Source organism: Pangasianodon hypophthalmus, chromosome 8 (assembly GCF_027358585.1).
Source record: "Pangasianodon hypophthalmus isolate fPanHyp1 chromosome 8, fPanHyp1.pri, whole genome shotgun sequence".
NCBI lineage: Eukaryota > Metazoa > Chordata > Actinopteri > Siluriformes > Pangasiidae > Pangasianodon > Pangasianodon hypophthalmus.
The window spans coordinates 21,644,003-21,656,009 of record NC_069717.1 but is presented as its reverse complement, the minus strand read 5'-3'; the positions used below and the strand labels follow the sequence as shown (position 1 = coordinate 21,656,009).

General features: G+C 40.5%; 1 protein-coding gene across 7 annotated transcripts in view; it reads right to left on the bottom strand.

The window, feature by feature from the left end:
• Positions 1-209: 209 nt before the first annotated feature.
• The window catches only part of LOC113533227 (serine/threonine-protein kinase WNK2-like), a 49,072-nt gene continuing 37,274 nt past the window's right edge, over positions 210-12,007 (bottom strand). For 4 of the 7 annotated variants that reach the window (XM_053236238.1, XM_053236239.1, XM_053236244.1 and 1 more), the window contains 7 exons: positions 11,149-11,543; positions 10,184-10,401; positions 9,895-10,098; positions 9,110-9,208; positions 6,073-6,117; positions 5,247-5,554; positions 210-3,989 (listed from right to left, as the gene is read on the bottom strand). In XM_053236238.1, the coding sequence (XP_053092213.1) occupies positions 3,633-3,989; positions 5,247-5,554; positions 6,073-6,117; positions 9,110-9,208; positions 9,895-10,098; positions 10,184-10,401; positions 11,149-11,543 (1,626 nt within the window). In that variant the 3' untranslated portion in view covers positions 210-3,632. The remainder of the gene's footprint in view (positions 3,990-5,246; positions 5,555-6,072; positions 6,118-9,109; positions 9,209-9,894; positions 10,099-10,183; positions 10,402-11,148; positions 11,544-12,007) is intronic. The other 3 variants (XM_053236240.1, XM_053236241.1, XM_053236242.1) reach the window with 3 other exon arrangements.

Below are 12,007 nucleotides of genomic sequence, written 5' to 3'. Positions count from 1 at the left end.
GTCAGTAAAACTACTTAATATGTTAAATGTGTTGGTTTTGCAGCTTGGATGATCATCAAATATATAATCAACATCAGTATTATTGGTGTCTCTCATGAAAATGAGACAATTTTAATACTACTACTACTACTACTACTACTACTAATAATAATAATAATAATAAAAAGAAGTCATGAGTATTATTTGTGTGCACACAAAAAGCTTAGCCATATTGGAAAACTATAGGTTTATTTGAACATACATTTATTTTTTAAAGTTTTATTAAGTAGTACTTTTCTCCTGCAGAATGCTGGTCACAAAAGTATCAGCAGCTGCAATAATATTTGGTCAAGCTTTCCTAGAAAGAATAGGTTCTTCCGGTAGGATGCTAAGCACTTGTATGTGGATTGCCTTCATCTAGTTGACTTCTTTATATTCTTAAGTTTCTTTACAACTTCCCTCTTCCATTCAGACCTCAAGTTTTTAAAATGGTGGTTTCATTTCTATAATACTTCAGGTGCAAGTTTGGAGACATTATGTGCTTAAAAACTCCATCTATGGCCAGGTCCTTGTCCAGAATCTTGTTGCCTCTGCCAGGAGGTTAAAATATACTGGTACTTGGTGAAATTCTTGATACCATCAATCTTTACAAGAGCTCATGATGTATATTTTTCTACAATCATTTCTGACCATTCTCTTGATAGGTGTCATTAAGTGTTGATCTAGCATTGTGCAGGGCTACACTACATTACTACGGTAAGACTTTTAGAACACGCATAAGAAATACTATTATCAAGCACAAAATAATGTTTATTTCTTTCTTTCATTAAACATATACAGTCTTTGTGATCAGAGTGCAGCTTTTTTTTTTTAGGCAGGGCAGAAGAAATTAATGAAATGTATGGACAATTCTAAGCAGAAGCAATGAAACATGGCTTTCATGTAGAAAATGGTAACAATGAATAATTCAGTTCCACATCTGCTAAATGCTTACACAGACTTGGCAACTGGATCAAAAATACAAGTAACAGAGGACAGAAATCTCTTTCTATAAAAAGTATTTCATCCAAAGCAGAATATTCTGCATAACAGCCTACATTTAAAAAAAAAAATCCAATTCAAAGTGAATTGATGGAAGAATAACACATACATGTTAGGGAAAAGGCAAAAAAAAAAAAACGCAAAATAACTATACATACATTAATTACAAGCAATCTGTATAATTCACAGCTTGACAGAACCACAGCTCACAACCTCTTCAAATGCAGGGTAAAAAAATGTGGCTCGATTTTTGAAAGGTGTAGCGGAGAGCCTAAACATGCTGGTCCAAGTGACGAACATGAAATTACAAAAGGGGGCAAGTGCAAAAGTTCCAGTGTAGCAAAGATTCTAGGCCATCCCAATCAAAATTTGATGTTCTCTTTTAAAATATTTGGAAAAAAAAAACAAGATAATTCTGACTACTAAGTGTGACAAATGGATGTATTTGTGTGATTTAATTCCTCATACCCCAGCATTATGTTAAAGTGGCATCACAGTATCAAGATTGCAGGCTTGGAGTAGGGTTGGATTGTATACCTTTGGGTAGTTTGCTGGATTTTTCGACTATTGGTGTATTGCTGTTTAAACGCAGTGTAAAAAAAAAAAAAAAAGGGGGGGATTCCATCTAGGAAGTGTGTAGGGCCAAAACTAATCATGCTGGTCTAAAGAGCAAATCAGATTAAGGAAGAGGGAAGTGCAAGAACAGGAGGGTGCCCAGGATGCTAGGCCTAATCCCTCGAAAATGAGGACCCCTTACTGAAAATTAACATTTGCTAAACAAGAAAACCCAGACACACAACTTAAGCGATTTAATGTCTAATACTCAGGTATCATTCTCATCCAGTAGCAGAATATATAGTTTTGTTTTTTGTCGATTTTGATTGGGGCTGGATTTTCTACCTTGGGTGGTTGGTACAGTCAGTGTTGCTCACCTTAGTTTTTCATATACTGGACCACCTGTGTCATTCTAGCAGCATTAAGGAAAAAGAAAAAAAAAAAAAGAGGCTAAAATCTATTATATTAACAAGTGTAAACTAAATATTGCACCACCCTCTTACCTCAAAATATACACTACAACCAATTCATACACCAATAAAAGACCCCACAATGGGGAAAAACGAAAATGCAGCTTAACTAAACTCACTCTAATTAGTGTATGGCTCGCTACGGAGTTCTGTGGCATGCTAAAGTCACCACAGGTCCTCCTCTTTCACCTGGTTAGTGCATAAGGCTCATGACAAGGCTACCCTCACCCACTTCCTTTTCTTGGGATTTAGAGTTGAATTGCACTTAAGTATGTGAAGCCAAACTGCCCGTCCCTTCTTACATGTTCACTGCTACTTTGAGTAGTGCGTTCCTCAGTGAACACAGCTTTTCAATCCCCGACCCCCACCTTTACAAACAAAGCTAAACCTGGACTGAATTTTGTAAACTTTACAGTGACCATGCGAAAAGTTTACTTGCCGTCCTATGGACAACGTTCCCAAGCACTGCATCACATGAAACTTTGCAGTAACAGGGCCTTGCCCAATATTAAGAAATCAAAGACATGCAAGTGGCCAGTGTTTGAGGTCACAGTTGTAGATTAAAGATCTTCTGTTAGTACTTAAACTGTGCTTGTAATGAGGGGATCGTAACACCAAAAGAGCTTTGCAGACAATTTCTGGTGACCATGAGTCTTGTCTGGTGCTTTGTCTGAATAGCCTTAAAACTGTAAACAATAAATACATTTTTTTTGGGAGGGTGGTGAAAATAGGTATTGCAATAAACACGTAATAGTTTTCTAGTGACCCAAAAGGATGCACCATCTTGACTGAAGGCTGACGTGCAGATTTTCATGGGGAAATTGTTAAACTCTCAAGGCACTACATTCCCCTTGATGCTTTTTCTTTTTCCGTATCTTCAGTGTGGTCTGAGACAGCACTCACTGCATTTCATCAGCCAACAGTGAAAAAGTAGAACTGTAACTACCAGAGTTGTAGATTTGTCGTTTCAAGAATGGATTTCCTATTGCAAATAGATGCGTAATCAAATTTAATACTATTTCTGATTTGTTCTTTGAAGTTTGTGTCATATTTCCTTTGTTGTTTGTGCATGTACACTCTGGCAGCCATTGGCAAAGGCGGTTCTGTCTGTCTTAGCCTTAGCAAACAGTGATTGCTGAGTTGTCGTGAAAAAGACTGACAGATAGAGACCATAAAATTATCACTCACTATGGCTGTAGAATTCATAAAGGCCAGACAAATGCAGACTTACTTGCACTTGTTCAAGCACACACACACATACACGCGCACATACACACTATTTACAAGCTCTGAGGCTATGTACAGATGTGTCTGCTGTCAAATGCATACTGTTGCTGACATCAATAACACTGGACCAATGCAACAGGACTATGGGTACTGTAGTTTCAGTGTGAGGCCTGGGTAATCTGCACATCATAGCATGTCTATGACAGACACTGATCATTTACCAGCCAACAGAACCAGCTAAGTAGGTAGTTACTGATATAACCATGGAGTCATTGAATGATCAGCATAGTTCTAATTTACATAGCATAGTAGAAAGCTTTGCATTACAGAGGAACACCAGCTATGGTAATGATGGTATAGTTATACAGTTCTGGCACTGCCTCTGCATGTGGGGTTTTCCGAGCCATTCAATGCCATGGGAAAGGTTTGCAGTGCAGGGTTAACCAAAGCAGGGAGGGGTATCATACCCGATGCGCCAATCATGTTCACTGGCCCCACTGTACCGACTGGACAGGGGACCTGAGGCCACTGGGTTGGGTACCCAGAAGCTGGCATCACCCCTCCAAAAGGGCCGGTGGGGAGCAAATATGATGGATGGAGAACGGGTGAGGGTGTGTTACTGAGGGCAGGGGGCACACTGGGACCTGGAGCAGCTGAGAGTGGGCACGGGAGAGGCAGCTGGAATGGCAAAAATTTCGGGGGCAGAGAAGCCCTCATCTGAATGCACAGAGACAAGGCAAAGGTGAGAGGGAGAGAAAGAAAGATATAGTTAATATAAGGCAAGGGAGAAAAAAATCAAAAGCTACTGATATCTTTAGCATATAAATTAGTAAAGCATACAATATGATATTCTGAAATAGTTATACCATTAACATTATATGGGCAAAAGTTTGTAGACATCTGACCATCACATTCATATGTGTTGTTTGAACATCTAATTGCAGATTTAGTCCCCCCTTTTGCTGTTATAATAACCTCCACTCTTCTGGGAAAGCTTTCCACTAAAGTTTGGAGCGTCGCTGTGGGGATTTGTGGGGCTCATTCAGCCCCAAGAGCATTAGTGCAACCTTGGCAAGCCATGTCTCTATGGCCCTCACTTTGTGCACAGTGTTAATGTCATGCGGGAATAAGTTTGGGCCCCTTAGTTTCAGTGAAGAGAAATTGTAAAGCTACAGCATACAAAGACATCCTACACAACTGTGTGCTTCCATCTTTGTGACAGACCTACAGGTTGGGAAAGACCTACATATGGGCGAGATGGTCAGGTGTTCACAAACCTTTGGCTATATAGTGTACCAATAGAGACAAAGTGATCACTCACTTCCTATGAATTTGGGTGATGTTAAACTTTAATTATGGCAAAAGCGATGATGTGACATTCAGTGTTTTAACAGACCACTTTGTGAAACGTTGGTGTGACAGATGACAGCCTGTCACATGCCTAGCACTGGTAAGTATAGACATATTATACTTGTGCCATTTATTTAATATTTGCTTGCACACCTGATGAAGGATCTTTGTCTGAAACATCCTGTTTCTCTTGAAATACATAAGTCAAACTTAAAATGTCAGCTATAACTCCATAAGACCCCTAGACCACTATAAAATTTTTTGCAAAGTTACGTGCACTTTTGCACAAAAATCATATCACAGCTTTTCATCGCTTTTAAGAGTAAGGATCAAAATTGTCATACTATTGTAACTCTTGACAATCTGTCATGTGTCTAGCTGTGGTAAGTCAAGACAGACTTATTTTTTAAAACAAATCCCTCAATGCAAGTGCTATATTATGGATAATAAACTTTACCCAATTAACACTGCAGCTTTTTTATACATTAGCTCTTTATTTTCTTTTTCTAGAATCTTTTTATTGTATGGTTTTACCACTGGACAATAAAAATATCTAAATCTGAAAAGCACCGATTTTAGACCATCAAACGTCCACTATTCAGGGGAAAAAACTGCAGGATGTACCTGAATTGTGCCTCCACTCATATGCGTAGGTGTGCCCTTCAAGTCCTGATGCCTTTGCTGTTGTTTGATTTGGTTAAGGGAAGGGCGGGGCTGAGGGCCAGCAGCGAGCGTCTCTTTTGCCCAATCGTCAACCAGCTTGTGCAAGTCATCGGTGAATGTCCGCTTTTTGTTATTGCTGTTGTTGGTCTGAGCCTGAGCTAGTGTGGTAAATGGCTGAGGATCAGGCACAGGCATGGCCACAGGAGACAGGGCTGATTGTTGATTGGATGCTGAGCTCGCTGAAGTTGTGCCACTACAATGCGATGACCCTATAAGAGAGAGAAACACAGGACACCTTAAAGAAAGAAAGAACAAAAGAAAAGGACAGAAACGGTGCCTTGCACTGAGTCATGAGCAATCGGTTGGCTGCTTATCGATGTGAATCTGTCCATCTTTCTACTAGTGCGCACATGCCGGCTACTGTCACTTTACCTAGCTATTTGTTTTTTTGAGCATTTCCAGACAACAAGCAGCCAAAGGATTAAACTCCCCCACATAACGGCCGATTCACATCTTAAAATCAAAACATGCAGACAAAAATAATAGAAGCAGCACTTCATAGGAAGTGACACCATCCATTGCCATGCACTAGGGAGGGGGGAAAAATTAAATCAATGAAGTGACAACACATTTCATTGTTGCATTTTTACACTCTTCTGCAAACACAGGAAGATGACAACGCTCACTCTTGTGGTCATGCCAAGAGACAACAGATAAAGGGAAGATAAAGGGGATAACAAAAGAAAGGAAGGAGGATCTACAGAGTAAGAGTAAATGGGATAGTTACTACTACAGCGCTCTTTGCCTAGACATAGTCGTTTCAGAGTAGACCCTATGAAGAGGCAGAACAATACAGATACACAGGGTTAGGGGCAAGGAGGGAAACGCTGCACACTTCTGCTCACTGGACAAACTGGTGGAAAGCCACAGGCAGCAACCAATCAGTTAATAAAAACAGCATCAGAAGGAGGTGTGGGGAGATTTAATTAGGCTGTATGCTTGGAAGCATGTGAATTATTGGTGAAAAGGATGGGCCCAAAACTTATTTTAAACTGGAATGTAAAATGGAAAACAGAAAAATGGAAAACAGAAAATGACTCACTGACCAATTTCCATTTTTAAAGAACACTGGGAAACTGGAAAACACAATACTGGAAACAACATGTATTTACTTTTCTGCATTTTTCTGCTTCTGTATGCACTCTGGAAGCTAGGCTATATTTTATCCAAGTGGGCATCTAAAATGGCGAAAAATTGTGATCTCAGTGATTTTGATCATGGTGTGATTGTTGGTGCCAGAAGGGCTGGTCTGAATATTTCTGTAATTACTGATCTCCTGGGATTTTCATGCACAACAGCCTTTGGAGTTTACTCAGAATGGTGCAATAAAGAAAAAATATCCAGTGAGTGGCAGAATGGAAACGCCTTGTTAATGAGAGAGGTCAACGGAAAATGACCAGACTGGTTTGAGCTGACAGAAAGGCTACAGTAACTCAGATGACCCCTCTGTACAATTGTGCTGAGCAGAAAAGCATCTCAGAATGCACAACACGTCAAACCTTGAGGCAGATGGGCTACAACAGATGAAGACCACATCGGGTTCCACTTCTGTCAGCCAAGAACAGAAAGCTGAGGATGCAGTGGGCACAGGTTCACCAAAACTAGACAGCTGAAGATGGGAAAAACATAGCCTGGTCTGATGAATCTCAACTTCTGCTGAGGCACACAGATGGTAAGGTCACAATTTGGTGCCAACAGCATGTATACATGAACTCAACCTGCCTTGTGTCAACAGTCCAGGCTGGTAATAAAATGGTGTGGGGAATGTTTGCTTGGCACACACTGGGCCTCTTAATACCAATCATCACTTGAATGCCACAGCTTATTTAAGTATTGTTGCTGACCATGTGCATCCCTTCATGGCCACAAATTACCCATCCTCTAATGGCTACTTCCAGCATGATGATAATGCACCATGTCACAAAGCAAAAGTCATCTCAACCTGGTTTCATGACCATGACAATGAGTTCAGTGTTCTTCAGTGGTCTTCCCAGTCACTGGCTCTGAATCCAATAGAACACCTTCGGGATGTGGTAGAAAGGGAGATTCGCAGCATGAAAGTGCTTCCAAAAAATCTGCAGGAATTGCAGAAGATGCGATCATGTCAACATGGACCAGAATCTTGAAGGAATGTTTCCAACATCTTGTGGAATCCATGCCACAAAGAATTGAAGCTGTTTTGAGAGCAAATGGAGGCCCTACCCAGTATTAGTATAGTGTTCCTAATAAACACTCGCTGGGTGTATACCAGTATCACGTTTGTCAGAATTAGGAGATTTCATTGTGAGATAATGAAATCATTATTTTATATTATAGAGTCATTTCCTGATTTCCATTTTCAAAAAAAGAACTCTGATACCACAATGTGTTTCGATTTCCATTTTTCTACTGCAACAGTAAAATATGCTAAAAACAGCAAACTTTTAGCCATTTATATAGGGATTTTGGCTCGCCATGTTTAGGAGCAGCCAGGGCACAGTTTTGGAAAAAGAATCACACTAAAATGTAGGTCTTTAAGACCAGGACCGGGACCAGTAACTTTAAGGAGAGACCCACTCGTTTTTAATTACGTACATTTTACATAATTACATTAAAAAAAAAGCTTAAATCTAATGTGTCCGTTAAACAGTGTTAAGAATATTAAAAAAGACAAAGGAAAAAAAAGAACAAGAAAGGCAATAGAAAAGAAAAGAAAAGGACCTTAAACAGGTCCAAACAAACGCAGTAGAGGTTGCATTTTTGCAATGCATCAAAACCTCTTTCCTCTAGTGGAATCATGACTTCTATGTAACAGTGGGCCAAACACTTCACTTTCCTTTATGTTTACAAAAGTCTAGGAATTACAATACAGCTAAAGTATGAAAACAAGTTGAATATGCTCGGGGCATAGGAGTGTAAAGATATTCTTGTATATACTCTACATAGAGTACACAAAAAAAGTACTTGAGGGACTGCAAGTCAGTCATCACCGCGTTCAGCACAGTGTTCATTATGAATTTCAAATTAAATTTTACTAAAAAACACATTAAAGCACAAACTGTTTGGGGGGGAAAAAACTATTCTACAAGAGTAGCAGAGGCAGCTTTGGGTTTTCTTTAAAAGTCATGCAATGTAGAGCCAGAGATGAAGTAAGGTAAGAATTTGAAATACGGCCCTGACGGTCTCCAAAGTGAGCCTGGCTTGTGCCTCTGGCATGCACGTCTTCCGATTCCAAACATGAGACAGCGTGCCCATCATCCTCTTATGCCGGTATGGGGCTTTTTACATACGTGAGGACAATCAGTGAAAAGAAAGAAACCACATGTACAGAAGATACAAAGGCTTTGGCAAGACACACATATTTAATTGTTCTTTCACGTTCTCAAAAGATTCAAGGTTTTGGAAAGCCCATGTTTGGGGGAAGACACAGTTAATGTTATTTGGTAAGCAGAAAGCAGCGCAAAGCGTTTGTATGAATGAAGTGATTGACAAAATAGGTGCAGGAATGACCAAAGAAACATGATGGACAAATGAAAATGGATGAAAATCTCTGTGATGAAAAAGTTGATGGTTGATGGTGTATAGGGGAAAAATTAAGACAAGTCACACATTGGGATGGGCAGAGAGAGAGAGAGCGAGAGAGAGAGAGAGAGACAGAGAAATACATAAAGAAAGACAGCGGGGGAGAGAGAGAGAGAGAGGGAGAGAGAGAGAGAGAGAACCAAAAATGGACTGGAAAGACAGATGGGATGAGTGAAGTAAAGTAGGAAAAAACAAATACAAACAGATGGACAGAGACACGGGTCCACTGAGGAATCTAGTGCGTGGTTTGCTACTAGATTTATAGGTGACTCTCTCGGATGTTTGGTGGTAAACGGTCCAGCCTGTGAAGAACGAATATAAGAGGTAGAGAAAAAAAGAAAGGAAAAAGAGAGAGAGAGGGAGAGAGAGGGAGAGTGGTGTAACAGCGAACACATCAGGTTTTAGAGACCCGTATCATCTCAGCATAGACAGTAAGGCACAGCCAAATATTATAGGACTATAGGACATGTTCACGGTGTTTGTGGGTCTGTCTGTGTGTGTGTGTGTGTGTGTGTGTGTGTGTTTGGGGGTGTTGCTCATGATGTGGCCACTCTTAAGCTGGCCAACAGTGCCTCCTTGTTCTTAACCTATACATAACTGTCAGCAGAGATATCATACTTGTTTGCAAGTTATGAAAATTTGTTGTATGACTGTGTTCATGTAATATAGATGCAGTAACAGATAATGCATCTAAGAAAATATTTAAACACACTAAACTAATACTTTGCAGCCTTCCTACAGGGCTGTGTGAATCTGCATGTGTGTTCAAGATGTGTGTGACACACAGATGAAGGAAGAGAGTCCTTAAGAATGCTGTGTAATATGTGATCATGCAAATTCATGTATTAAGCACTTTGACAAAGACTTGTATATGAACATGTGTGTGAGTATGAGAGACACAAATGTAGATTATACGCAGACACAGCAAGGGCCTATATATGGGCAGAGTACGTGTATGCGTGCGTGTGTGTGTGTGTGTGTGTGTTACCTTGCCCTGGGAGCGCGTGCGGGGCTGAGTCATAGATGTTGTCAGAGGACAGTGAGACTTTGAGCGAGCATGGCTGCTGTGTTTGGACTGGTTGCAGAGGTTCAGACACTGGACTCTGCAGTGTGGCCATGCTGGAAGCTACAGAGCTGTTACCTAGAACTGAGCTTTTAGCTGGAGATCCCGACATGCTGGAACAGGTCTCTGCTAGAGAGAGAGACATATAGCTTGTACTGCAAGGAACAATAAAATGAACAATGCAGTCTATATAAGCATGCACACTTAAACTTACCTGGGCTGCTGGCACGGTTGGATTTGAGCTGTTGCACGGTTGGATTAAGAAGCTTGCCCGCTTTGAGCTTGTGTTTGGAGGTGCGGCGGCGGCGGCCGGTAGGGGGTACTGCGTGCAGGAATCCCACACTAGGAGGCACGGGCCGTCCGAGCCGTGAATAAAGCTGCTCGATCTCACTTCTCTGATGGGCTTGCAGCTCAGAGATTTCCTTCATATGCCTGAGGAAGAGCAGGAGACATGGAAGATCATATTTCTGTCATGAATATGTATAGGGTTTTAAGTTTAGTTGCCATTGTACAGTGAATGGTCAGGAACGATGTGGCTTAAATTACTAACAGAACCAAACAAGTTCACTAGAAAATATTGCAGGTACAAATAAAACTTATAATTGCTGAAGCAAGAGGGATTAGTCAAACTTTTCAGGAGAGCAGGAGGTTCTGGGGGAGCGGGTGGGATTGTTTGGAATTCCTTCAGGAGGAGATGAGGACATGATGATGCCAGCTGCCACCATGCTTTATGTCTAGTGTTTTTAATGAACACTTTAAAGGGGCTAACCACTAGGGATTACAGATGGCTCCATTGACAGAACATGTTTTGCACTGCAGACTCAGTAAGCACAAACCTTTAGTTAGGTTTTCCTTGTTCGCATTATGTGCTCACTGGAAAATTACAAAATTCTGACAGAATTATAATGTGGTTGTGCTGATCATCATTTACACAGCTTGAGGTTTTTAAGCATATTGGAATGAAATCATAATTGTAGAAATCAATTTAGACTTTCAAGTATCTGTATGAAAAATAAGTATTGTTTGTGTTCAGGAAAAAAAAATGGTAATAAATGCATCTGAGACAGTTTAAATTATCCTAATGTACATTTTATAGTAGCATGCACAGAAATTGACAAGTACGACCTTCGGTCTGTACTAGTGAAGAAGCAGAGGTTTGTATATTAGTGCTTTGTTTACTTTTCTCTGAGTTTCTGCAGCTCCTTTTTCATGTCAGCATCCTCAAACTCCGAGTCGTTATCACTGCTGATGTATGCAGAGTGGGCATGGCTTGAAGCACATGGAGCATGGCCATTAAGAACTGGTGGACGGCTGGGCGAATCAGAGCTCTGCACGCTGCTGCTGCGGCCAGAGCGCCGAAAGAAAGCTACAGCCCGCTTTACAAGATCGCTTCCACTGTGCTCTGATTGGCTGGGAACGGCCTGTGCAGGTTTATGGGGCAGAATCAAGTGGTTGTCCTCTTCACCAGAATCTGTGGAGAGGTGGAAGCTATGCTGTGCTGCTGCATCAATGGACAAGGAGGTTTGAGCATGAGGCATCGAGGTCATGGCCTCCACACTGGAAGTAAGCATGTCCTACCAAGGGAAAAAAACAAGCAATACTTGAACCACAAATGTAAAAGCCTCTCTTACATACAACAAACAAAATGAAAAAGCCCTATCCAGAAAACAAATGTTCTAACAAGAATACAATGAATAGATTAGGATTATATATAATGGACATATCTAGAATAGCTTTATATATGGTGGTCATACCTAGAATAGGATTATACACACCGGTCATATCTAGAATAGTACTATTGGTCGTATGTAGAATAGTATTATATACACTGGACCTAACTAGAATAGGATTATACACACCGTTCATATCTAGACTAGGATTATATACTCTGGTCATATCTAGACTAGGATTATATACTCTGGTCATATCTAGACTAGGATTACATAGTCTGGTCATATCTAGAATATGATTATATACTCTGGTCATACTTAGACTAGGATTATACACACCGTTCATATCTAGACTAGGATTATACACA